Source organism: Chiloscyllium plagiosum, unplaced genomic scaffold (genome assembly GCF_037043375.1).
Source record: "Chiloscyllium plagiosum isolate Xiang-an unplaced genomic scaffold, Cpla_swu_hap1 HiC_scaffold_6, whole genome shotgun sequence".
NCBI lineage: Eukaryota > Metazoa > Chordata > Chondrichthyes > Orectolobiformes > Hemiscylliidae > Chiloscyllium > Chiloscyllium plagiosum.
The window spans coordinates 30103109-30129994 of NW_028270144.1; the positions used below are offsets into that span (position 1 = coordinate 30103109).

General features: G+C 42.3%; 1 protein-coding gene across 2 annotated transcripts in view; it reads right to left on the reverse strand.

The window, feature by feature from the left end:
- Nucleotides 1–26886, reverse strand: part of tbc1d4 (TBC1 domain family, member 4) — a 288880-nt gene that overhangs the window by 68605 nt on the left and 193389 nt on the right. Inside the window, exons 9-11 of one of the 2 annotated variants that reach the window (XM_043691388.2) lie at nucleotides 21073–21150; nucleotides 20341–20582; nucleotides 16905–17060 (exon numbers count right to left, since the gene is read on the reverse strand). In XM_043691388.2, the coding sequence (XP_043547323.2) occupies nucleotides 16905–17060; nucleotides 20341–20582; nucleotides 21073–21150 (476 nt within the window). The remainder of the gene's footprint in view (nucleotides 1–16904; nucleotides 17061–20340; nucleotides 20583–21072; nucleotides 21151–26886) is intronic. The other variant, XM_043691389.2, reaches the window with a different exon arrangement.

Genomic DNA, 26886 nt, shown 5'->3' on the forward strand with positions numbered 1-26886 from the left:
CTCCCCTCACTTAAGTCCACAGAAATCCCACCTTAAGCTTTTTTTGCGTTTCTGTTCCTAACCTACTTGTTTAATGTCATACTTTTGATCATCTGCACTTATATCTTATGAGGTGGGTTTGGTATCAAATTTTGTTCTGCAAAGCTTCTGTTATACACCTTGTGGTGTTTGATTGTGTTAAAGGGGCTAAGTAAATGCAAGTTGTTGTTGTTATCGGTCCAATTGAAAATAATACATTTGCAAGTTTAAACAAAGTGACAAAGTGCTCTAAGTTAAAAGTGACTGCTTTAAGACACACACAACTGGAGCTTAATGTCTACCTTTCCCTTTCTTCTCACAAACAACTGTAGAACAGGCAGCTCATCATTTGATGTTCATTACTCTATAAAAATACCAGCTTGTGGATACTTTGGCAAAAACAACATTGTAAAGTAACAAGGGAAAAGCAGCTTGATAAGACAGGAACTGCTGCAAATTTTCAAGATTTGCCTTGGTAACATAAGCTTTCAGCAAGAAGTAAAGGTCATTAAAAAGCTTGGCAAGCAACAGAAGCACTACATTGCCACAAGATGTTTCCACAGACAGTGCTGAGTAGTTCTGTTTGACATGATCTCGCTTTTAGTCGAGTCAAGCAGCATGCTGGCATCATGTCCCACATTTCATTGACACTGTGCTGCTGAACATCAACACAATTCGTTACATGCAGATGGGGAATGTAGCGCCAACAGCTAAGTTTCTGGGATTGAGATTGACCCTAATACAATGAGGGGAACGTCAGGTCCCAAACGATCAATTGTGTTAGAGGATTCTCCAGTCCAAGGCACAGATAGATGTTTCTGTGGCCAGCAGTGAAAAATCAGAATGGTGTGTTGCCTCCCTGGTGCCAGAATCAAGGATGTCTCAGAGAGGGTGCAGAATATTCTCAAAGGGGAGAGGACCCAGCAGGAGGTCATTGTACACATTGGAGCCAATGACATAGGAAGGGAAAAGGATGGAGATTCTGAAGGGAGAATATAACGAGTAAGGCAATAATTTAAAAAAGAGGTCCTCGAGAGTTGTAATATCTGGATTGCTCCCGGTGCTTTGAGTTATTGAGGGTAGAAATAGGAGGATAGAGCAGATGAATGCATGGCTGAGGAGCTGGTGTAGGGGAGAAGGATTCACATTTTTGGTGACCTGTACAAGAAGGACGGATTGCACCTAAATTGGAAGGGGATGAATATACTGGCAGGGAGATTTGCTTGAGCTGCTCAGGAGGATTTAAACTAGTAAGGCGGGAGGGGTGGGACCCAGGGAGATAGTGAGGAAAGAGATCAATCTGAGACTGAAATAGTTGAGAAGTGAGTCAAACAATCAGGGCAGGCAGGGACAAGGTAGGACTAATAAATTAAACTGCATTTATTTCAATGCAAGAGGCCTAACAGGGAAGGCAGATGAACTCAGGGCATGGTTAGGAACGTGGGACTGGGATATCACAGCAATTACAGAAACGTGGCTCAGGGATGGACAGGACTGGCAGCTTAATGTTCCAGGATACAAATGCTACAGGAAGGATAGAAAGGGAGGCAAGAGAGGAGGGGGTGTGGCATTTTTGATAAGGGATAGCATTACAGCTGTGCTTATATTCCCAGAAATAAATCCAGGGAAGTTATTTGGGTGGAACTGAAAAATAAGAAAGGGATGATCACCTTATTGGGATTGTATTACAGAGCCCCTAATATTCAGCAGAAAATTGAGAAACAAATTTGATAGGAGATTTCAGTTATCTGTAAGAATAATAGTAGGGGATGGTAGGGGATTTTAACTTTGCGAACATAGACTGTGACTGCCATAGTGTTAAGGGTTTAGATGGAGAGGAATTTGTTAAGTGTGTACAAGACAATTTTCTGATTTAGTAAGTGGATGTACCTACAAGAGAAGGTGCAAAACTTGACCTACTCTTGGGAAATAAGGCAGGGCAGGTGACTGAGGTGTCAATGGGCGAGCACTTTGGGGCCGGCAGCTATAATACTAGTAATTTTAAAAAAGTGATGGAAAAGAATAGACCAGATCTGAAAGTTGAAGTTCTAAATTGTAGGAAGATTAATTTTGAAGGGAAGAGGTAAGAACTTTCAAAAACTGATTGGGGGCAGATGTTCGCAGGTAAAGGGACGATTGGAATATGGGAAGCCTTCAGAAATAAGATAAAAATCCAGACACAATATATTCCTGTCAGGGTGAAAGGCTGGTAGGTACAGGGAATTCTGGATGACTAAAGAAATTGAGGGTTTGGTTAAGAAGGAAGCATATGTAAGATATAGACAGGATAGATCGAGTGAATCCTTAGAGTATAATGGCAGTAAGTGTATACTTAAGAGGGAAATCAGGAGGGCAAAAAAGGGACATGAGATAGCTTTGACAAATCGGGTTAAGGAGAATCCAAAGGGTTTTTACAAATACATTAAGGACAAAAGGGTAACTAGGGAGAGAACAGGGCCTGAGGAAGGGCCTGTGCCCGAAACGTCGAATCTCCTGTTCCCTGGATGCTGCCTGACCTGCTGTGCTGTTCCAGCAATAAAGTTTCAACTTTGATCTCCAGCATCTGCAGACCTCACTTTCTCCCCAGAGAACAGGGCCCTCAAAGATCAGCAAAGCAGCTTTTGTGTGGAGCCGCAGGAGATGGGAAAATACCAAACGGGTTTTTTGCATCAGTGTTTACTGTGGATAAGGACTTGGAAGGTATACAATGTAGGGAAATAGGTGGTGAAGGGTTTGGGAGATGGATATGAATTACGTTGGTGAAAATCTCTGGGCATTGCCATGTATTATCAATATAATGGGTACATTGTTGCCATGGACACCAATTCAGTCATCTGTTGCAAGTCAGCTATCGATCACAGGTGTTTGCTACTGTTAACTTGTACAAAGTGTGTTAGATGGTGGCACATTGAAAAATGTCCATATTACAGAGGAGGAAGTGCTGGATGTCCTGAAAGGCATAAAAGTGGGTAAGTCCCCAGGACCTCATCAGGTGTACTCTGGAACTCTGTGGGAAGCTACGGAAGTGATTGCTGGGCCCCTGGCTGAGATATGTGTATCATTGATAGTCACAGATGAGGTGCCAGAAGACTGGAGGGTGGCTATCGTGCTGCCACTGTTTAAGAAAGGTGGTAAGGACAAGCCAGGGAACTATAGACCAGTAGCGTTACGCTGCTGGTGGGCAAGTTGTTGAAGGGAATCCTGATGGACATGTATTTGGAAAGGAAGGGACTGATTAGGGATAGTCAACATGGCTTTGTGTGTGGGAAAAAATGCCTTACAAACTTGATTGAGTTTGTTGTAGAAGTAACAAAGATGATTGATGAGGGCAGAACAATAGTCATGATCTGTATGGACTTCAGTAAAGGGTTCAACAAGGTTCCTCATAGGAGACAGGTTAGCAAGTTAGAGTTCATGGAATACAGGGAGAATTAGCCATTTGGATACAGAACCAGTTCAAAAGTAAAAGACAGAGGGTGGTGTTGGAGGGATGTTTTTCAGACTGGAGGCCTGTGAGCAGTGGAGTGCCACAAGGATCGATGCTGGATCCACTACCTTTTGTCATTTGTATAAATGATTTGGATGTGGGCATAAGACGTATCATTAGCAAGTTTGCAGATGACACCAAAATTGGAAGTGTAGTGTACAGTGAAGAGGGGTACCTCAGATTACAACAGGATTTTTACCAGATGGGCCAACGGGCTGAGAAGTGGCAGATGGAGTTTAATTCAGATAAATGCGAGGTGCTGCATTTTGGGAAAGCAAATCTTAGCAGGACTTATACACTTAATGGTAAGGTCCTCGGAAGTGTTGCTGAACAAAGAGACCTTACAGTGCAGGTTCTTAGCTCCTTGAAAGTAGAGTTGCAGGTAGATAGGATAGTGAAGAAGGCGTTTGGTATGCTTTCCTTTATTGGTCAGAATATTCCGTACAGGAACTGGGAGGTCATGTTTCAGCCGTACATTGGTGAGGCCATTTTTGGAATATTGCATGCAATTCTGGTCTCCTTCCTACCAGGAGGATGTTGTGAAATTTGAAAGGATTCAGAAAAGATCTACAAGGATGTTGCCATGGTTGGAGGATTTGAGCTATAGGGAGAGGGTGAATAGGCTAGGGCTGTTTTCTCTCTTGCATTGGAGACTGAGGGGTGACTTTATAGAGGTTTATAAAATCGTGAGGGGCATGGATAGGGTAAATAGACAAGGCCTTTTCCCTGGGGTGGGGAATCCAGAACTACAGGGCATAGATTTAGGATGAGGGGGAAAGATATAAAAGAGATCTAAGGGGCAACCTTTTCATGCAGAGGGTGGTATGGAATGAGTTGCCAGAGGAAGTGGTGGAGGTTAGTACAATTGCAACATTTAAAAGGAATCTGGATGGGTATGTGAATAGGAAGAGTTTGGAGGGATATGGGCCAGATGCTGGCAGATGGGACTGGATCAGGTTGGGATATCTAGTCGGCATGGATGAGTTGGACCGAAGGGTCTGTTTCCGTGCTGTACGTCTCTATGACTCTGACTCTCTGACCGGGAAGGGTTTGGGAGATGGATATGAATTATGTTGGTGAAAATCTCTGGGCACTGCCATGTATTATCAATATAATGGGTACATTGTTGCCATGGACACCAATTCAGTCATCTGTTGCAAGTCAACTATCGATCACAGGTGTTTGCTACTGTTAATTTGTACAAAGTGTGTTAGACACAGTTTGGTTTGAGAAGTGTCAAGGGAAAGTGACCTTTGGGCTCTCCATAAAACTGCTAAAAGTGCAGGTTGGTGTACTCAAAAGATCTACACTTCACATATGTTTCTTATCATTTCCATGTGGTTTTCATGAGCAGTTACTATCCAGCACCATGTCTTAACTAGGGACATTATATGGTGTCATATTATTACAAATGAAGACAAAGGCATGCTGCATTGAAAGACAAGGTTCTCCTCTGTCTTCAAGGTTGCAACAGCTACTGAGAGAGCAGAAGATGATCTCATCAGGTCAAGTCTACAGTGGACCGCTGTTGCAGGGCTTCACTCTCAGCTGATGCTTCCCTTTTCAAACATGCCTTGCAATTTTGGACAGATGAGGGAGTACAAAAATAGCAGAAGCTGGGTCCAATGTTCCAACTCGAGGGAGTTTACAGCTAAGTCTTGCCCATGTACGACAGTTACAAAAAAAATCAAAAATATGTGCACAGAGAATTCATACTTCAGCCCTGTTTCTGATAAAGGCTCCCTTCATCCTCCATTACAGACACAAATGACTAATGTGGATGACTCTGTTGGAAGGGAATGCAACCTCTATCTTATTGGCCCCTGTATATTTACTGGAGGTTGGCATCTCCTACAAGAGGACCTGCAACTGTCCATGACAGTTGGGTTGTCCTCAGTGTCATTACAAGTGATTAAATATCTTTTCTCTTCCTCCAGCTTTTCGGAATGAGAGCAATACCAGCGCTCCAGTTTGAGAGTCCCATGATCTGTGCTGTACATTATGCCCTCAGGGTAAGCTGGTTCCAAACTCAAGAGAGAAAGAATAGAATCTAAAATAAAGTTCAGCACACAGAAACTCAACCCCACCAAAACAGATAAAGAGTGGGAGAAATTCTTTGGGCAAGAAAATCCTCCACTTGTTTTTATTCGCTAGAATTCCAAAACTAGCTATCTGAACTCCAGTATCTGATAAGCAGTTGTTCTCATACTATCCCTTAAGTGTTACTGTATAGGAAGTACACATTCAATTATTCCTATACCAGCTCGCTAAATGAGCATATTACCTTGTGCCAATGTCCTGCTTTCTCCCCCAATACCCTTGCACATTACTTCTATTCAAATAACCTTTCAATGCCCTTTCGAATTGAACCTCCCTCCACCACACTTCCAGGCATTGCATTTCACACCCTAACAACTCACAGTGAAAAGTACAATTCTCATTTCACCCTTGTTCATTTTCCAGGTCAATTTAAACCTATGCCTTTTTGTTCTTGATTCTTTTATGAAAGAGAACACTTTCTCCCTATCTACTCCATTCAGCCTGCTAATGATTTTGAAATCTCTGTCAGATCTCCTCTGAGCCTTCTTCTCTACAAGGAGAACAGTCCCAACTTTTTCTATCTATCCTCAAGACTTATAGCACGTCCCCAGCAGCCTGTGAGAAGGTGGTGGTAAGCTGCCCTCTTGAACTGCTGCAGTCCCTGTGCTGTAGGTAGACCCACAATGTCATTAGGGAGAGAACTCCAGGTTTTTGACCCAGTGATAATTGAAGGAACAGTGCTATATTTCCAAGTTGGGTTGGTGAGTGGCTTGGAGGGGAATTTGTAGGCGGTGGTATTCCCATGTATCCCTTCCCTTATTCTTCTAGATAGTTTGGACGGCGCTGTCTTTGGATCTTGGGTCAATTTCTCTTGATGGTACACACTGCTGCTTCTCAGTGGTGAAGGGAGTAAATGTTTGTGGATAAGGTTCCAATCAAGCAGCAGCTTTGCTTTGTTGATGTCAAGCTCCTTGAGTGTTATTAGGGCTGTAATCATCCTGGCAGGGGAGTATTCCTTCACACTCCTCACTTATGCCTTGTAGATAGTAGGCAGGCTTTAGGGAGTCAGGAGGTGAGTTAGTTGCTGCTGTGTTCCTAAGCCTCTAACTGGTTCTTGCAGCGACTGGATTTATACGGCCAGATCAGTTCAGTTCCTGCTCAATGTTAACCTGAAGATGTTGACAGTGGGATTCAGTAATGGTAATGTCATTGAATGTCAAGGGTCGAAGGTTAGATTGTCTCTTGAAGATGATCATTGCCTGGAATTTGTGTTGCATGTATCCTAGTTGCCACTTTTCAGTCACGCTTGGCTATTATTCAGGCCTTGCTAAATTTGGACATGAATTGCTTCAATATCTGAGGAACCATGAATGGTGCTAAACATGGGCAAACATAACACTTCTGACCTTATGAAAGAAGGAAAGTAATTGATGAAGCAGCTTAAGATGGTTGGGCATAAATCACAACCCTGAGGAAACACTGAAAATGTGCCGTAGAGCTGACATGACTAACCTGAAACAACTTACAACCATCTTCCTATGACTCAAACCAACAGAGTTTTTGCCCAATTTCTATTCATTCCAAGTTTGCAAGGGTCCCTTGATGCCACACTAGTCAAATGCAGCCTTGATGTCAAGGGCTGTCATTCACCTCTGGAATTCGGCTCTTTTATCCACGTTTAAACGAAGGCTGTAATGGGCCATGGCAGAATCCAACTGAGTGTCACTGAGCAGGTTATTGCTGAGCGGGTGCTGCTTGATAGCACCACTGGTGACACCTTCCATCACTTTACTGATGATCAAGACCAGAGATAATTGGCTGGATTGGATATATACTGCTTTATACTGCATGTACCTGAGCAATTTTCCACATTGTAGGGTTACACGCGAATGGTGTAGCTGTTTTGGAACACCTTGACTAGGGGTTCAGGAAGTTCTGGACCAAAGGACTTCACATGATTGCCGCAATGTTGTCAGGGTCCATGGCCTTTGCAGTTTCTCCAATTGTTTCTTTATTATCATGTGCAGTACATTGTGGTGGCTAAAAGCTGGCATCTGTGACATTGGAGACCTTTGGCAGGGCCGAAAATAATCAAACATAATTCTGATTTGACCCTGGTACTCATCGTCTTGCATCCAAGTAGAGTGGCAATCATTAATTCCTCAACGTAATGTCATTGTTATCGAGTCATAGAGATATGCAGCATTGAAACAGGCGCTTGATTCCAACTCATCCATGCCGACCAGATATTCTACAGAAATCTACTCCCATTTGCCAACATTTGGCCCATATCCCTCCAAATCCTTCCTATTCATATACCCATCCAGATGCCTTTTAAATGTTGTAATTGGACCAGCCTCTACCATTTCCTCTGGTAGCACATTTCATATATGCATCACCCTCTGTGTGAAAAAGTTGTTCCTTAGGTTTCTTTGATATCTTTCCCCTCTCACCTTAAACCTTAGCCCTCTAGTCCTGGACTTCCCCATTCAGGGGAAAAGACCTTGCCTATTTATCCTATCCATGACCCTCATGATTGTCAAGGTTGCCTCTCAGCTTCCAACGCTCCAGGGAAAACAGCCCCAACCAAATCAGCTTCTCCCTATAGCTCAAACTATCCAACCCTGGCAACAACCTTGGAAATCATTTCTGAACCCTTTCAAGTTTCACAACATCTTTCTGATAGGATGAAGACAGAATTGTATGAAATACCCAAAGTGATCTAACTAATGTCCTATACAGCAGCAACATGACCTCCCAACTCCTATACTCAATGTACTAACCAATAACAGCAAGATTACCAAACACCACCTTCACTATCCTATCTACTTGTGGCTCCACTTTCAAGAAACTATGAACCTGCACTCCAATATCTCTTTGTTCAGCAACACTTACCATTAAGTGTGTAAGTCCTGCCATGACTTGCCTTTCCAAAATGCAGCACCTCATGTTTATCCAAATTAAATTCCATCTGATCAAGGTGTCATTGTATCCTAAATAACCTTCTTTGCTGTCCACTACACCTCCAATTTTAGAGTCATCTGCAAATTTACTAAATGTACATCCTTTGTTCACATCCAAATCAGTTCATATCATGTATCCAGTGTTCCCCATAATAAGCAAGCATTCAATTTCCCAGAAATAGAACTTGATACATTAGTCTTGAATGATGGGCAGCGCGGATCCCCACAACAAATGGTGTGGCACAGTGGCTCAGTGATTAGCACTGCTGCCTCACAGCATCAGGGACTTGGGTTCAATTCCAACCATGGGCGACTTTGTGGAGTTTACACATTCTCCCCGTGTCTGCATGGGTTTCCTTTGGGTGCTCCGGTTTCCTCCCACAGACCAAAGATGTGCTGGTCAGGTGGATTGGCTGTACTAAATTGCCCATAGTGTTCAGCAATGTGTAGGTTAGGTGCATTAGTCAGGGGTAAATATAGGGTGGGGAATGGGGATGGGTGGTATGGGTGGGTTGCCCTTCAGAGGGTTGGTGTGGACTTGTTGGGCTGAAGTGCCTGTTTCTACACTGTAGAGATTCTCTGAAATGTCGGAAAGCCATCCTCAGGCAACAGTGTATTTGGAAGGTCTGCCAGAAGACAAACCCCAGTTTGCTTCACCCACAAGCCCTGTTCCTCTCAACTGAGCAAAGGACTCTTCCCAAATTTGCTTTGTGTGCAACCCATTATATCATCACCATCAAGAAATAAACCAATGGTTTTACTACAAAATTTGGAAATCTGTGCAGGGAACAATGGCCTTCCGTGGTTGTCAATGCAAGTACTGACAAAGATCTTTGAGAATTGAAAACCAGCTCAGAAAACCCAAGCTCACCTTCTGCGCACATTGAGCAAGTCATGGGACAACTTAATTCAGTCATCTAAACAAATATATCTGAAGGTACGTTTTACCATACTTGTTGTTCTATGTTTACAGTGTTCACATTCTTTTCATACTTGGCATCATATATACAGTATTTTTTAAAAATCAGTAACTTTACTTAAGTTATTTTTCTCTGTTAGTGGTCATTGTCCCCGCTGAGAATATTGTCCATACCTTCCAGAAATGTCCTTGGTAACCTGATCTGTCAGAAATGCAAAGGGGTATGATCATCCCTCCTGACTGGGAGATGTTTAGATTTAAAATATCACCACGACAAATGGCATAAACAATTTTTAACTTTCAAAATCAAATATGTATTCTTTATTTAATATAACTCTGAGAGGGAGTCTGGTCTCCTCTACATTGGGGAGACAAGACATCTACTTGCAGAAGATGACTTCACAGGACTTCTCCAGGACACACGCACGAAACAATGCCACTGCCCCATGGCTGAATACTTTAACTCCCCCATCCACTCTGCCAAGGACATGCAAGGTCCTGGGCCTCCTCCATCGCCAAACCCTTACCACCCAACACCTGGAGGGAGGAAGAACGCCTCATCTTCCATCTTGGGAACCTCCAGCCACACGACATCAATGTGGATTTCACCAGTTTCCTCATTCCCCCCCTCCACCTTATCCCAGATCCAACCTTTCAACTCGGCACCACCCTCTTGACCTGTCATACCTGTCCATCTTCCTTCCCACCTATTCGCTCTACCTTCCTCTTGGACCTATCACCTTCACCCCCAACATCATCTACCTATTGCATTCCCAGTTACCTTCTCCCACAGCCCCACCTCCCTCCCATTTATCTCTCAGCCCCCTTGGGCCCCCCACATTCCTGATGAAGGGCCTATGCTCAAAACGTTGACTGTCCTGCTCCTTGGATGCTGCCTGTCTGGCTGTGCTTTTCCAGCACCACACTCTCGACTCTGATTTCCAGCATCTGCAGTCCTCACTTCCTCCCATTCTACCAATGCTCAGTCTTCAGTAGCTACAACATGATCAGAAGTGGTTCACTCACATTAAGTGTAACCCACTGGTCAATATCAGGAATTCACAGTAAGCAGGCTACACAGCAGTTTTCTTGTATTTACCAAAGCAAAGCAAAACTTTTTCTAGAAAAATAAAATGTTGATTTATATATCCCTTAATATACACATATACATACACACAAATATATCATGTTATGTATCAGGAAATTCCAAGCATTTTATAGCTGAGTACTTTAAAATAATGTTATAATGTTGGATGCAGCAGCCAAGATGCTCACAGCAAGCTCCCTAAAACAGGTATATGAAAATGACTAGATATTCCTTTCTCTGTAATGCAAACTGAAGGATAATTATTCACCACATAACACTTCTTCAAAGAGACTGAGGTATGCTTTTCATTTGGCTGTGAGGAGAAACAGGTCATTGGCTTACTGTCTGATAAGAAAAATGTAACCTGTATAACAGCATGACTTCATCTGTACTACACTTCAATTTCAGCTCAGATTTAAAGAGGCTATCAAAGGCTACAGAATAGAACCTTCATTACCCTCATGGAAAAAATACTCAAAGTGATTTAAGAGACTTGAATAGATTTTATAAAAGGAAGTTATTTTTCACTATTAACTGTATAGGAGAGAGAACTGTATTAGATTGTGAGCAGTTATTTTTTAAAAATCATCTCGACTTTTTTAAGTCTGCCCAAGGTGGACGTGGAGGGTATATAAAACCTCAGGGAACATCAATTGGCACAGAGATCATGAAGGTCCAGAGGGGATGAGGTGACTGGGTGAGAGATATGAGTCATACAATCATAGAGATGTACAGCATGGAAACAGATCATTTGGTCCAACTCGTCCATGCCGATCAGATAGCCCAACCCAACCTATTCCCACCTGCCAGTACCCGCCCCACATTCCTTCAAACCCTTCCTATTCATATACCCATCCAGATGGCTTTTAAAGGTTGCAATTGTACCAGCCTCCACCACTTCCTCTGGCAACTCATTCCATACACTGTGTGAAAAAGTTGCCCCTTAAGACCCTTTTAAATCTTACCCCTCTCACCCTAATCCTATGCTCCCTAGTTCTGGACTCCACCACCCCAGGGAAAAGACTTTGTCCATTTATACTATCCATGCCCTGCATGACCTTATAAACCTCTATAAGGTCACCTCTCAGCCTCTGATGCTCCAAGGAAAACAGCCCCAGCCTATTCAACCTCTCTCTACAGCTCAAATCCTCCAACCATGTCAACATCCTTGTAAATCTTTTCTGAACCCTTTCAGGTTTCCCAACATCCTTCCGATAAGAAGGAGACCAGAATTCAATGCAATATTCTAAAAGTGGCCTAACCAATGTCCTGTACAGCTGCAACATGACCTCCCAACTCCTTCACTTAATACTCTGACCAATAAAGGAAATAAACACCTTCTTCACTATCCTATCTACCTGCGACTCTACTTTCAATGAGCTATGAACCTGCACTCCGAGGTGTCTTTGTTCAGAAACACTCCCTGGGACCTTACTATTAAGTGGATAAGTCCTGCTAAGATTTGCTTTCCCAAAATGCAGCACCTCGTATTTATCTGAATTAAACTCCATCTGCCACTCCTCAAGCCCATTGGCCCATCTGATCAAGATCCCGTTGTAATCTGAGGAAACCTTCTTCGGTGTCCACGACACTTGCAATTTTGGTGTCATCTGCAAACTTAATAACTATACCTCTCATGCTCACATCCAAATCATTTATATACATGATGAAAAGTAGTGGACCCAGCACCAATTCTTGTGGCACTCTGCTGGTCACAGGCCTCCAGTCTGAAAAACAACCCTCAACCACCACCCTCTATCTTCTACCTTTGAGTCAGTTCTGTATCCAAATGGTTAGTTCTCCTTGTATTCCCTGAGATCAAACCTTGCTAACCTGTCTCCCATGGGGAACCTTGTCAAATGCCTTACTGAAGTCCATATAGATCGTGACCATTGCTCTGGCCTCATTAATCCTCATTGTTACTTCTTCAAAAAATTCTATCAAGTTTGTGAGACATGGTTTCCCACACACAAAGCCACGTTGACTATGATGTCAGGCTCACTGGTCTATTGTTCCCTGACTTGTCCTTACCACCTTACTGGCACCACGTTAGCCAACCTCCAATCTTCTGGCACCTTACCTGTGACTATCAATGATACAGATGTCTTAGCAAGGGGCCCAGCAATCACTTCTCTAGCTTTCCACAGAGTTCTAGGGTACACCTGATCAGGTCCTGAGGATTTATCCACGTTTATGTATTTTAAGACATCTAGCACTTCCTCCTCTGTAATATGGACATTTTTCAAGATACCACCATCTATTTCCCCTCATTCTATATCTTCCATGTCCTTTTCCACAGTAAATACTGATGCAAAATACTCATTTAGTATCTCCCCCATCTTCTGCAGCTCCACACAAAGGCTGCCTTGCTGATCTTTGAGGGGCCCTATTCTCTCCCTAGTTACCCTTTTGTCCTTAATATATTTGTAATAAGTCTTTGGATTCTCCTTAACTCTATTTGCCAAAGCTATCTCATGTCCCCTTTTTTGCCCTCCTGATTTCCCTCTTAAGTATACTCCTACTGCCTTTATACTCTTCTTAGGATTCACTCAATCTATCCTGTCTATACCTTACATATGCTTCCTTCTTAACAAAACCCTCAATTTGTCTAGTCATCCAGCATTCCCTACATCTACCAGCCTTTCCTTTCACCTTAACAGGAATATACTGTCTCTGGATTCATGTTATCTCATTTCTGAAGGCTTCCCAATCTCCAGCTGTCCCTTTACCTGCGAACATCTGTCCCCAGTCAGCTTTTGAAAGTTCTTGCCTAACAAAGTCAAAATTAACACTCCTCCAATTTAGAGCTTCAATTTTTAAATCTGGTCTATCCTTTTCCATCACTTTTTTAAAACCATTCAAATTATGGTCGCTGGCCCCAAAGTGCTCCCCCACTGACACCTCCGTCACCTGCCCTGCCTTATTTCCCAAGAGTAGGTCAAGTTTTGCACCCCAGTCTTAACAAATTCCTCTCCATCTAAACCCAGTCTATGTTTGGAAAGTTAAAGTCCCCTATCATAACCACTCTATTATTCTTACAGATAACTGAGATCTCCTTACAAATTTGTTTCTCAATTTCCCGCTGAATATTAGGGGGGTCTATAATACAATCCCAATAAGGTGATCATCCATTTCATATTCCTCAGTTCCACCCAAATAACTTCCCTGGATATGTTTCCAGTGACATCCTTCCCCCAGTACAGCTGTAATGCTATCCCTTATCAAAACGCCACTCCCCCTCCTCTCTTTCCTCCTTTGCTGTCCTTCCTGTAGCATTTCTATCCTGGAACATGAAGCTGCCAGTCCTGTCCATCCCTGAGCCATGTTTCTGTAATTGCTCTGATATCCCAGTCCCATGAGGATTAGCCAGCCTGGTAACTTCTGAAATAGCTCGGCCAAATCCCTTGGAGAACTGAGGCTATCTAGCCTGCCTGGGCACTAACTCACTACATACCATGCTGTCGCTACCCAAATCTGTTTTTTTGAGTGAATGGACTGGTTCATCCTTAACCCGCCCCTCCATCTCAAACTGAAAATGGTATTTCGGGGCACTTTTTACAGGGTGGGTCCAAGGAAGTTGAGAAATTTCCTAACCGGAGTTACCCACCTTGGCTGCCAAAATGCAATCCAATATTTCTATCTATAGAACATAGAAAAGTACAGCACAGAACAGGCCCACAGAACAGACTTCGCTTCCACCACCTCAACTGGCAATGCATTTCATGCATTCATAACTCTCTGCGTAAAGAACCTACCTCTGATGTCTCCTTTATACCTTCCTCCTAATATCTTCAAACTATCTCTTGTCGTACCAGTCAATCCTGCTCTGGGGAAAAGTCTCTGGCTATTGACTCTATCTATTCCTCTCATTATTCTGTACACCTTGATCAGGCCTCCTCTCTTCCTCCTTCTCTCCAGAGAGAAAAGTCTGAGCTTATTCAGTCTTTCTTCATACGGCAAGTCCTCCAGTCCAGGCAGCATCCTGACAAATCTTCTTTGCACCCTCTCCAAAGCCTCTGTATCTTTCCTCTAGTAGGGCGACCAGAACTGGACACAGTATTCCACGTGTGGTCTCACCAGGGACTTGTATAACTGCAGCAAAACCTTGCAGCTCTTAAACTCAATCCCCCTGTTAATGAAAGCCAAAACACTATATGCTTTCTTAACAACCCTATCCACTTGGGTGGCAATTTTGAGAGATCTATGTAGTTACATACCCAGATCCCTCTGTTCCTCCACTCTGCCAAGAATCCTGTCTTTAATCCTATATTCAGTGCTTGAGTTCGACCTTCCAAAATGCATCACTTCGCATTTATCCAGGTTGAACTCCATCTGCCATTTCTCAGCCCAGCTCTGCATCCTGTCTATGTCATGCTGCAGCCTGCAGTAGCCCTCTTTACTACCAACAACACCTCCAACCTTTGTGTCATCTGCAAATTTACTAACCCACCCCTCAACCTCCTCATCCAAGTCATTTATAAAAACTACAAAGAGCAGAGGCCTGTGGGACCCCACTCAACACTGACCTTCAGGCAGAATACTTTCCATCTACAACCACTCTCTGCCTTCTGTCAGCCAGGAGAAAGTGAGGACTGCAGATTCTGGAGATCAGAGCTGAAAAATGTTGCTGGAAAAGCGCAGCAGGTCAGGCAGCATCCAAGGAGCAGGGGAATCGACGTTTCGGGCATAAGCCCTTCTGTCAGCCAGCCAATTCTGAGTCCAGATAGCCAAGTCTCCCTGTATTCCGTACTTCCTGACTTTATGAATGAGCCTACCATGGGGAACCCTATCAAATGCCTTGCTGAAGTCCATACACCACATCCACTGCTCGACTGTTGTCGACCTGTCTTGACGCCTCATCAAAGAACTCAATAAGATTTGTGAGACATGACCTGCCCCTCACAAAGCCATGCTGACTGCCTTTAATCACACTATGCTTTGCCAAATAATCATGAATTCTATCCATCAGAATTCTTTCCAAATCTTTGCTGACCACAGATGTAAGACTGACTGGTCTGTAATTGCCAGGGATTTCCCTATTACCCTTCTTGAAAAGAGGAACAACATTCACCTCCTTCCAATCCTCCTGTACGACTCCTGTGGAGAGTGAGGAGGCAAATATCCTCACCAGCGGCTTAGCAACCTCCTTTCTCACTTCCTGGAGCAGCCTAGGATAAATCTGGTTTGGCCCAGGGGACTTATCAATCTTAATGTTTTCCAAAATTTCTAGCACATCAACTTCATCAATCTTGATCTGGTCAAGACTGTATCCCAGCTCCTCTAAGTTTTCATTTACAACAAGTTCCCTTTCCTTGGTGAAAACCAAAGCAAAAAAACTCATTTAGAGTTTCCCCTTTCTGCTCAGACTCCACACACAAGTTCCCTCCACTATCCCTGATCGGCCTTATCTTCTCCCTGATCATTCAATGGGAAATGGCAAAACTGGAGTCCATTAATAAAAGATAGTCACCAAAAAATGTAAGCATGAACTTAAAGGTAAACTCTTCACACAAGGAGTGGAATAATTGTGGAGCTTGCCACCACTGAGTACTAATATAGATGCATTTGAGGGGAAGCTACACAAACATCGGACAGAGAAGTGAATAGAGGGCTATGCTGATAAAGTCACATGAGGAAAGAGGGATGGAGGCTCAAGTGGGCAGTAATGCAGCATGGATGGGATGGGCCAAGAGATCTGTTTCTGTCACAGAATCAGACAATTTTATGGTACAGAAGGAGGCCATTTGATCCAACATTCCTGTACCAGCTCCTGAAAGAGCAGCCCGATAGTCCCACTCTCCGGCTCTATCTCCATAGCTCTCGAACTTCATCGCTTTCAAATATACATCCTAAGCAAATGTCCTCCACTGTATCTGAATGAATGAATGAAGATGGAACAAACAGCTTTCATCATGGTAACCATTTTGTGACAGGACAAATTAGAACCGAGAAATAGGCCATTTGGTCCCTTGAGCTCATTCCATCATTCACATATAGGTCAAGGTTCAATTGTATCTTAGGACCATCTATCTTGACTTCCATAACCCTTGATACTTTTAACCAACAAAAATCACTGTATAATTCTTTAAAAATTATTTTTGAAAGGACTTAAACAATGAGATTTTCTCCCTAAAATGATACAAACATTTGTACCAGTAATTAGTCACACTTTCTGTCCACTTGTGCAGAGCACACTGAAGCTAAAGCAGATTACACAGAGTAAGCTGACTGCAACAATTCACACATATTTATTCACTGCAGGCCACAGCAAATACAGCATCATAGAAACAGTGACAAATATCTGGCAGGCACATCAATTAGCCACACTGATCAGGCAACAAGGTGCAGTATTAGGGCAGGATTGGCAAGCAGGCTGCAAGCCGCTCTCACCTCTTGGATGTCCCACTCTCCGACTGCTGCAGCAGCCTGCTGGTGTTGGTGTAAAAGGGCTTCAGGAAAGTCGGGACGGACAGGGATGAGGGAAGGCTGCTGGAAGTGGATTCGCTCTCTGAGTTACTGCGATTGCTTCTCACGATATTGATGGGGCTGAGTGAGCAGAACCAGAAGGGGAAAACAAAGACAAAACACAGGAAAAGAAAACAGTGGTCAAATGGTGAAGTACGAAGCAACCGTCTGCCTCGTGAAAAGTGCTCTTGCTGTAAAAGTTGCAAAGTTCTGCAGGAGACAGATTTTTTAAAAACTTGGATGTGCAGACATACTCATTGGTTATAATTTTGGGTAAAACCCTGGAATGATGACATGTGGTCTCTATCTGATACTTTCACCTACCTTTCCAGTTTGCAGCTGTTACCCCCATTAAACAACAACACCAGGTAAAGCCTGGTACTGAATGAAAAGCCATTTGTCTATGGTTTATTCAATAGCATTTTTATTACTGTCCATTTCTGTATGTTTAACTTTTTAAGTTAAATATGCTGGTGTATGTATTATTCCTGAAGAAGGGCTTATGCCCGAAGGGAAAAAAATAGGAAGAAGGGCTTATGCCCGAAACGTCGATTCTCCTGTTCCTTGGATGCTGCCTGACCTGCTGCGCTTTTCCAGCAACACATTTTCAGCTCTGATCTCCAGCATCTGCAGCCCTCACTTTCTCCCCTATGTATTATTCAGTAAATTGCAATAATTTGTACAGCAACTATTTTAAAAATGGTCTTGCATTTTTACCTGAAAGGATGAAGAAATATTTCAGAATGCTAACATGAAGAGCCATATAACCGTAGATGGAAAGAAATAGGAAAGATATTAAGACCATAAGACATAGGAGCAGAAATTGGGCCATTCAGCCCATCAAGTTCTGCTCTGCCATTCAATCATGGCTAATAATTTTCTCAACCCCATTCTCCCACTTTCTCCCTGTATCCCTTGATACTCAAGAACCTATCTATCTCAGTTAATTTCTGGACAAACTTAAAATATTGTTCTGTTTTTAAAGCGAACTTGTGATATATTGATTAAAAGTTTCCTAGGAAAATATTCTGTGTGCTATTCAATACATGATATTTTGCTGTTATTAGATCTTTGCTAACTCTGTTATTGCAGTGCCATGCCATTAGTTTCCCTTCCTCTTTGAAGGGATCTGTTCTCGAATTTTTCAATCGACCTGAGTGTCTGTAAGGAAACACGGCTGAAGTGCAAGATGGGATACTTCAGTCTCAAGTCTGAGTAAAATAATCAAATATTTAACAGAAGTATCAAAATAGGTCATCCAAAAATTGTCATGTACAATTTTCAATGATTTTCATGTTGAGAAAGAAAGATTTGGAATTATTTACTAATCCTCTTTTTACAAAGCACAACTAATGTGCAAATCCACACAGACAGTTGCCTGAGGTGGGAATCAAACCTGGGTCCCTGGCCCTGTGAGGCAGCAGTGCTAACCACTGAGTTAGCATGGTGGTTCAGTGGTTAGCACTGCTGCCTCACAGAGCCAGGGACCTGAGTTCGATTCCCACCTCTGGCAACTGTCTGTATGGAGTTGGCACATTCTCCCGTGTCTGCGTGGGTTTCCTCTGGGTACTCTGGTTTCCTCCCACAGTCGCAATGACATGCAGGTTAGGTGAACTGGCTGTGCTAAATTGCCCATACTGTTAGGTGGCTTAGTCGGGAGTAAACATATGGTAGGGGACTGGGTCTGGGTGGGATACTCTTCGGATGGTCTGTGTGGACTTGTTGGGCCAAAGGGCCTGTTTTCATACTGTAGGGAATCTAATCTAAACTAAAGAGTGGACAGCTAGCAAAGGGATGGTACAAACCTTCACCTCACCTCACCTGGCATTCCGATCTTGGCACGAAGTCAAGTTAGCTGAGTGGCAGAAGGAAGGAAAACTTAAGAATGAAATCTACATACCAGCTTGTACCTCAAGAGTCTAGCCATTCTGAGAATGTGGTCCAGACAGAAGCTATGAAAATGACACTCAATTATCTCTATCTCTTAATCAGAGTCTAGAGTTCATGCTACCAGTAACACGTTGGAAATAAAATAAAGATAAATGTGCAAAACAATGGAGGCTGTTTAACAGAATCATTATCATACAATGAAATTTAAGATGGATTTTAAAAGAATTTGGCTCAACAAATTCCACAAACATCTATTGTTTTTAGCAAGTGATTCAATTCCAATTAAAATATGTAATTTATTTAATAAAATTAATGTAGATGTTAACTTACAAAAATTGAGTTTTTATATATGTTTATAGCATAAACGAGTTAGCTGATAAATGCAATTCAATTTTTAATACAGGTCTGTAATCACAATTTTGTTTAATTCAGGAGTTCTACAAAAAGTTGCCTATTAATAGACATAAATACTGTCAGTGAAGTCAGCAGGTCACTGCAAAAGCCATTCTAAACAGCCACAACAGGTAATGCTTGGAACACTAGCTGGCAATCTGAAATTTGTCATTGTCCATGTTTGAAAACAGGTCGATTCAGAGCAACATTTTATAAAAGACCTGGGGAACAAAGCTTCTCTTAGGTGAAGCAATAGGATAGATCAGATTATCAAAAATGCAATCACGATTTCAGAAGAAATGGAGAAAAGGGAAATCTTCCTTCACTAGTTCAGCAGAATACTCTATGCTTAAATCAAGGCTTTAGATCGAAGCATTGTGTTTGATCAGCAATTCTACACAATGGTCCTACATCGTTGAATTGAGTTGAATCAAGTTATAAAATTGCATTGTTTGCCATCTTCTCTCACCTGCATCAAATTGTCTGTCAAACCTTTCTTTGCCAAGATTAGCCCTAGCATCTCCAATCTATCCATGCAACTGAAATCTCTCCTCAATGGAACCATTCTTTTGAACATTTTATACATCCTTTCTAATGCCTACATATTTTGCTTAGAATTGGAACCAATACTCCAGTTAGTGCTAAACCAGCATTTCACAAAGTCTTTGTCTTGCTTTTGCACTCTGTGCAACCCTATGAGATAGACAGAAGTGAGGACTGCAGATGTTGGAGATTGCAGTCAAGATCAGAGTGGTGCTGGAAAAGCACAGCAGGTCAGGCAGCATCCGAGGAGCAGGAAAGTCGACGTTTTGGGCATAAGCCCTTTATCAGGGCTCCTGATGAAGGGCTTTTGTCCGAAATGTCGATTTTCCTGCTCCTTGGATGCTGCCTAACCTGCTGTGCTTTTCCAGCACCACTCTAATCTTAACCCAATGAGATAGACAACTCTCAATGCAAAAAGAGAGGCATATGTGTAAAATGTAATCAGGTGGGACTCATTTCAAAGGATTTCAGAACAGTTACACCTATAGACAATAACGCTCCTTCCCACTCTCCCACAACCCAAAAATTTCTTTACCTGCTCCGAATAATCTCCGACTGCTGGCGAAAGATGGGAGAGCGGCCGTGGGGCAGCTTCTCATTTGGAAAGCTGATTCTCCGCTTGCTGCTTGACGGCGGGTGGCTGAAAGTGTGGGCCCTTCTCCGGAACTGCGGCGAGTCGGGATCGTCCTCTGCGAACAGCTGGCCTAGCGAGGAGATGGGGGACGCCCGGGGGCTGACGGGTGGAGAGTTGGGAGGGGATTCCCCTGGAGAAGCGTCCTGTGCCCAGAACGACGGCAGAGGGTCAGAAAAAAAAGCAATGAGATGCTCACTCTAAAAAGCTGACAGCAGAACAGAAATCCTGTAAATCTGTCAATGTACTGTCAGATACCCATTGTATGCTAATGTGTGCTATCTGACCAACTCCCATATCCTGCCGAGCTTAATCCAGTGAAGATTTACAAATACTGCTGCATACGGCTGATAAGCAAGCTATGTTTTGAAGTTTTCTATGTAAAAAGAATGCTGGTGACCAGACTTTTCACTTCTCTTTTGCTGATGACACTATCTTCAGTGATTTTGGAGTGCTCCTCGAAGGCTGGAACTGCAATCGCAAGCACTTCCTCTGGATTTCACCGACAGACTTCCTGCTCCATGGAAAGTATTCGAGCAAAACAAAGCTACCGTTTGAGTAGGGTCACTGCTGAATCAGGTTTTGTTTGAGTGGGCGGGCAAAAGGCTAAAAAGGTGGACTGACCGCAGGACTCACCCTGGAAGCGTCCGATGCAAGGCTGTTGCAACGCTCAAAGCTGTCCATACTTCCTAAGCGACCCCGCATCTTGGCACCCTAAAGCGAAACATGAATGCATAAAATCAGATGTGTTGTTAAACATGGTACTTTTGAACATTCTCAAACGGGGCCTTGTCAGGCTGGGAGATGATCAAACAGGGTCCACTGTCCTTTTCATCTTTGGCAACATGAATTGGACTGTGAATGACATGAGGGGCACAACCAGATCACTTATTTATTAACACTGACATTTGGAACGCTGACATTTGGAAGAATTACTTGAATTTATATCTTGTGCAACCTCAGGACTTTCCAATTCTGTACTTCTGAAGTGCAGTCATTTTGGACACACAACGATCATTTTCAAATAACAATATGATAATGTCCAGATTACCTGTTTGACCTCTGAGAAGAGAGGTAAAATTTGTTTAAACAATTGCTGATGGGGCGGGCAGAGGGGGACAAATCTGCAACTGCCACCTGAATTTAAAGAGTGCTTTTAAGGCAGCAAGACATTACTTCACATGAATCTTACTGAATAAAATTTGACTGTATCAGGCATAAAGGTGGCAAGTGATCAAGAGCTTTGTCAAGGAGAGGAAGATTTTAAGAGACAACTGAGGAGGAGAGGTTTAAGGAAAAAATTCCAGAGCGTTGGACCGATGGGCAGCTGAATGTACAGCCACCAATTGGTGTAGTAATGAAAAGAGCAGAGAATTGGGTGAGTGCAGAGATCCCTGAGCCTCATGGCCCTGAGTGATTGCAGAGATAGGGAGGAATGAAATCATGGTTTTACACCCATGGTAGCCCCTCAAGGCAAATTCGCAGTATCACACCATGAAGTTGGGAGGATAGAAAGAAAAGACTTTTCAGTTTCTTACAGGGGGCCAGCAGTGTCAAGATTACCATATACAGTGCAGAAAACTGCATGACAGATAGCTTACACCTAATATATAAAAAAAACTCCTTTTAGAAACACCCTACGCAATATGTTTGAGTGCACTGGTTTCAACAGACCAGAATCACTCTCAGCAACAAGTCATGTTTGTTTACTACCTTTATTGCAATAAATTGTCCCATGGCAATTCACAAAGCATTATCAAACAAGATAAGGCAGTCCACACCCTTTGACATTAAGCCAGATGACCAAACGCTAGCTGGGAAGGATTATCTTAAAGAGTGGGGGCAGTAGGAGGTTTAAAAGGAGGGAATTCCAGAGCTTAGAGTCTAACTACTGAAGACTTGGACACAAATGGCCACACAATTAAAATGAGGTTTTCACCCTGTTCTCATCTAGTTTCTCTCCTTACCTTCTTTAGTCTCCATTTTAATCACCAATTCAATGGACACTGGAATCTTGTCCCTACTCCCTTTCTTTGACACACAATGTATAAATAAGGCTAAACCACATGACTTAGCTGGCCAGTGATCTCTCTTCGCTCCCTGGCTTAACTCGGCAGTGCAAGACTTTAAAGAGATGAAAAACACTTTGGAAATCCTCGGTGAGCCTAATAAGGAGCACAGTGATCCGACACAATCCTTCACAAATTCCTGACTACATTAGCTGCAAGTTTACAATGCTGAGCAAAGCTACTGCAGCAGCAGCACAGTGCCTGCCAAGTCCCATCGCAGGAAGCTGGGGGAGATCAGCCTGATAACTAGAAGGCCAAAACATGTGCAACATGGACAGGGAATAAGTGTCCACAAGGTCACAATTCAAAGTGGTTTCAGGGTGGAAAACACTCAAGTCATATGAGCTTTATATTCAGAGGTCACTTATTGGGAACTAATGTTGAATAAATTTTACCACTGTTGCAATAATTGTCAAAATTGACCGTTTTCAGTGTGATTATCAAACAAAGAATGCACGGATAATGATGAAAATGTAACAAGCAAAAAAATGAAAGAACAAAAACACTGGTTATTTTCCCCTTTGCTAAGCATTAGATATGGTTACATTTTAATCAAACACAGTGTAACCAACATAACAGATGCACACAGCCAGAAACTTAACCTAAGAGAATAATTAGCTAAGGAGCCATGATAAGTGAAAATGCAAGCCCACTCCTGCCGCTACAGTGCTGTCAATATTTAACTTGCCAACTTCCTAATTCAGCATGTCAGGGCACTGAAGAAAACAAACTGGTTAAATGAAGGAAGAATTTCGCAACACAGATTTCAAAACGACTGTCAAAATGTGATTATGGTGATTCAAGTCTTCACAATGGCATGTTGTTACAGAGCACCACTCGGTTCAACCAAGTGTTTATAATTAGTTTACACGGATTTACCATCAATAATCATCTTGCAACTTTGATGAAGATTTATTGTCCAGTCCTAAATAAATTCCCACCTCAACTGACTAAATCCATTTGAATACCACATGGGAACGTTTACCTGGTAAAATTCTTGTGTAGTTTCTTGGGACATTTTAGACAGTGTTAAAAGGAGGTTTAGCACCCCGATCTTGAGCCAGAAACTCTGGCTTCAAGTCACAATCGATGACTTGTTGGCCACAGAAGAACCATCTGTGACATGGTTCAAACAAGTTGATAATCAGCCTCCTAATCCTTTAAATGCTTCCCCAAAGAGGGAAAAGAAAGTGTTAACCCAAGCACAAAACAACAACAAACTATTCTTTAGGAATAAGATGAAATGGTTGAAACCAAAACAATCATAAAATAAAGTCACCCCCAATTTACAACTGCAAAACAGTGGGTAGGTGGATGGAGGTGTTTTCAAAGTACAACCTACATGGCAAGGTATGAATTTTTCCATAGAATTTACAGCACAGAAACAGGCCATTTGGCCCTCATTTATGGTCCACATGAGATTCCCCACACCCCACTTCACCTCAGCTGTCATACCCTCCGATACCCTATCTCCATCTTGGACTCCATCTATACTTCTTGCTGCCTTGGGAAGGAAGCCTACATAATCAAAGACCCCTCTCACCCTGGTTATAATCTCTTCCAATCTCTTCAGTCAGGCAGAAGATACAAAATCTTAAACAACAGATTCAAGAACAGTTTCTTCCCTGTTGTTATTCGACTTCTGAAAGGACATTTCAAACTTCAAATCTAATGTTGATCTCACTCTTTGTGTACTTTCTCTGCAGCCATAACATTGTTTTTCTCACTCTGTTCTATTATCCTTATACTCTTTGTATGGTATGATCTGCTTGTACTGCACGCAAAATAAAACTTTTCACTGTACATAGGTACATATGACAATAATAAATCAAATCAAATCAACTCAAATTATAAAAAAATCCTTTAAGTGCCCAACGATGCTACTGTCCTGTTTGGTCAAGCACTTTATGTGCTGAAGCAGAATATCTGACCTTAGAAAACACCAACAGGTTGCATTTTTACATGTGGCATACAGCAGTGTTTGACTTAGTTTGCAGCAGCACCAGGTAAAAACAGGAATGATTGTATCAAGCAAGAAACATGAAAACCCTGTGCACGATGTGAGAAAAAGGCAGCTTAGATTTTCAAGATGCCTTGCCCATTGTAAAGGAAGTACTGCATCTCATTAAATGTTTCATGACTGTACATAGCTAATGATCACCTCATGCAGAGCACAGAACAATGATATACATCTCTCTATAAATTCCAGCTAGGAGAAAGTGAGGACTGCAGATGCTGGAGATCAGAGCTGAAAATGTGTTGCTGGAAAAGCGCAGCAGGTCAGGCAGCATCCAAGGAGCAGGAGAATCGACGTTTCGGGCATGAGCTCTTCTTCAGGAAGATAAATTCACAAGATAAATTCCAGCTACCTACTATAAAATATTACCTAGTAACACTTGTTTGTTTGTACTGTGAAGTTCAGAGCAGGAACAGATTCCAGCATTCTTATTTCCAACAGCTAACATTTTAATCACTGAAAGAGAAAATCAGCAGGATTTATTTTTTACTGTGAGGAAATCTGTGAGGGCTTCTTAAAAGCTTCAACCTGAAAGAAATTAAATGCATTGCAGTTCTCCTCCTGGTTCAGACACTTTACTGACATTGGGCGGCACTGTGGCTCAGTGCTTAGCTCAGCTGCTTCATAGCACCAGGGACCCTGGTTCGATTCCAGCCTTGGGCGACTGTGTGGGGTTTGCACATTCTCCCTGTATCTGCGTGGGTTTCGTCTGGGTGCTCTGGTTTCCTCCCACAATCCAAAGATGTGCAGGTCAGGTGAATTGGCCATGCTCGCGATGCTTGGTTAGGTACATTAGTTACGGGTAAATGTAAAGTAATCAGGAATGGCTTTGGGTGGGAAACTCTTTGTAGGGTCGGTCTGGACTTGTTGGGCCGAAAGGCCTGTTTCCACACTGTAAGGATACAGGTGACATTTTGCACAAGTCCACCATCATAGTCTTCAGCATGTGGCTTGTTTCAGTAGCTCCCTGTGGACTCCTATCATGGTCACCCTCCATAGAGGACAGGATGGGAAACTAGCCCAGATTTTACTAGCTAAGTGCATCTGCTTCATGCTTATTTCTGTTTTAGAAATCTCACCCCCTAATTTGCAAAAAGAGCAAGTTTCCAGCAATAGAACAGAAAATGTGGAAACCTATTGAATAACAGTGCAAACTGGATCTTCTTAACCAATGAGATTATAAGAATTAAGAAGCAAACAGGAGAACTGAGAAGGAGGCTGAATCAAATCAAGCAAAGTGACAATCAGATCAGGTAGAGAGCGAAATGCAGAAAGAGAAAAAGATTGGAATAAAGGAGATAGAAAGAAGAGACAGAAAGCAAAAGTCAGAGGTTCTTTAATTTTCAATTTGATATTTGTGAAATAATTTGCAACTCTTAATGAGATTCCGCACTTTGCGTGTGTTCTGGGCCAAGGTAGTGCTTTGGCAGTAATTATAAAATCTTAAAAGATAACTTCTGCTATTAATAACTAGACTTAACTTTGTGACAAGTTTCATGAGTAATTCATGACCAAATGGGACTTTAAGGAAGCAAATGACAGGGCAGTATGGATTGGCTGACTTGCGGTTCAAGGGTCATCTCTCTCTTATAGATATTTTCCAATCAACGTCTTCAGTGAAATTAGTACACAGCTCTGGAGCACATGATACCTGAACAGTGGCCTCTTTACTCACAGGTCTGGAAACAATCAATGCAGCACAACAGCCCTCACAAATTTCATTCATTGTTGCTATAAAAAAGTAACTACACTTGAAGATACCAAGGTAATATAGATATTTGTACTCGTATCTCTTTCTTATGCTGGGAATTTTATGTCATAACGTATCATTCAAACATTTATTTTTTTAGCAGGTTCTGGACTACAACATGCAAATTAAAATCATTTCTACCCAGAAGCAGTTTAAAATAAGTTTTTAACTTTAGCTGAGCTAATAGTGTTTTGCTAAAGGCACCTTTTACTCCTCCCATTTAAAATCTCTCTGATAATATCCATTCTTTTATTCAATTTTGTTTGCAGAGCAGAAAATGTAGAGGATACCATAGAGCAGAAATACGTCACTATATCCTATGTTTTTCAAAATAGTAAAGCAATTTATTTTTCTGCAAATATTCCCAGACACAAAAGACAAGGGTCTACACTATTGTCCATTAGTGTCACTTACTTACAGGTATGTTCAGGGATTCATGGTAAAATCCCCACTACACTGCTCATGGACTGAATTAGCTCTAAGCCAACCAACATATTGATTTAAAATATGTTATCCTAATTTTCAAACCACTCCCTGGCCTACCCTCTTCTTTTCTCTGTGATCCCCTCCAATTCCACAGTCATCTGAGATACACTGGGTCACAGAATTGCTCT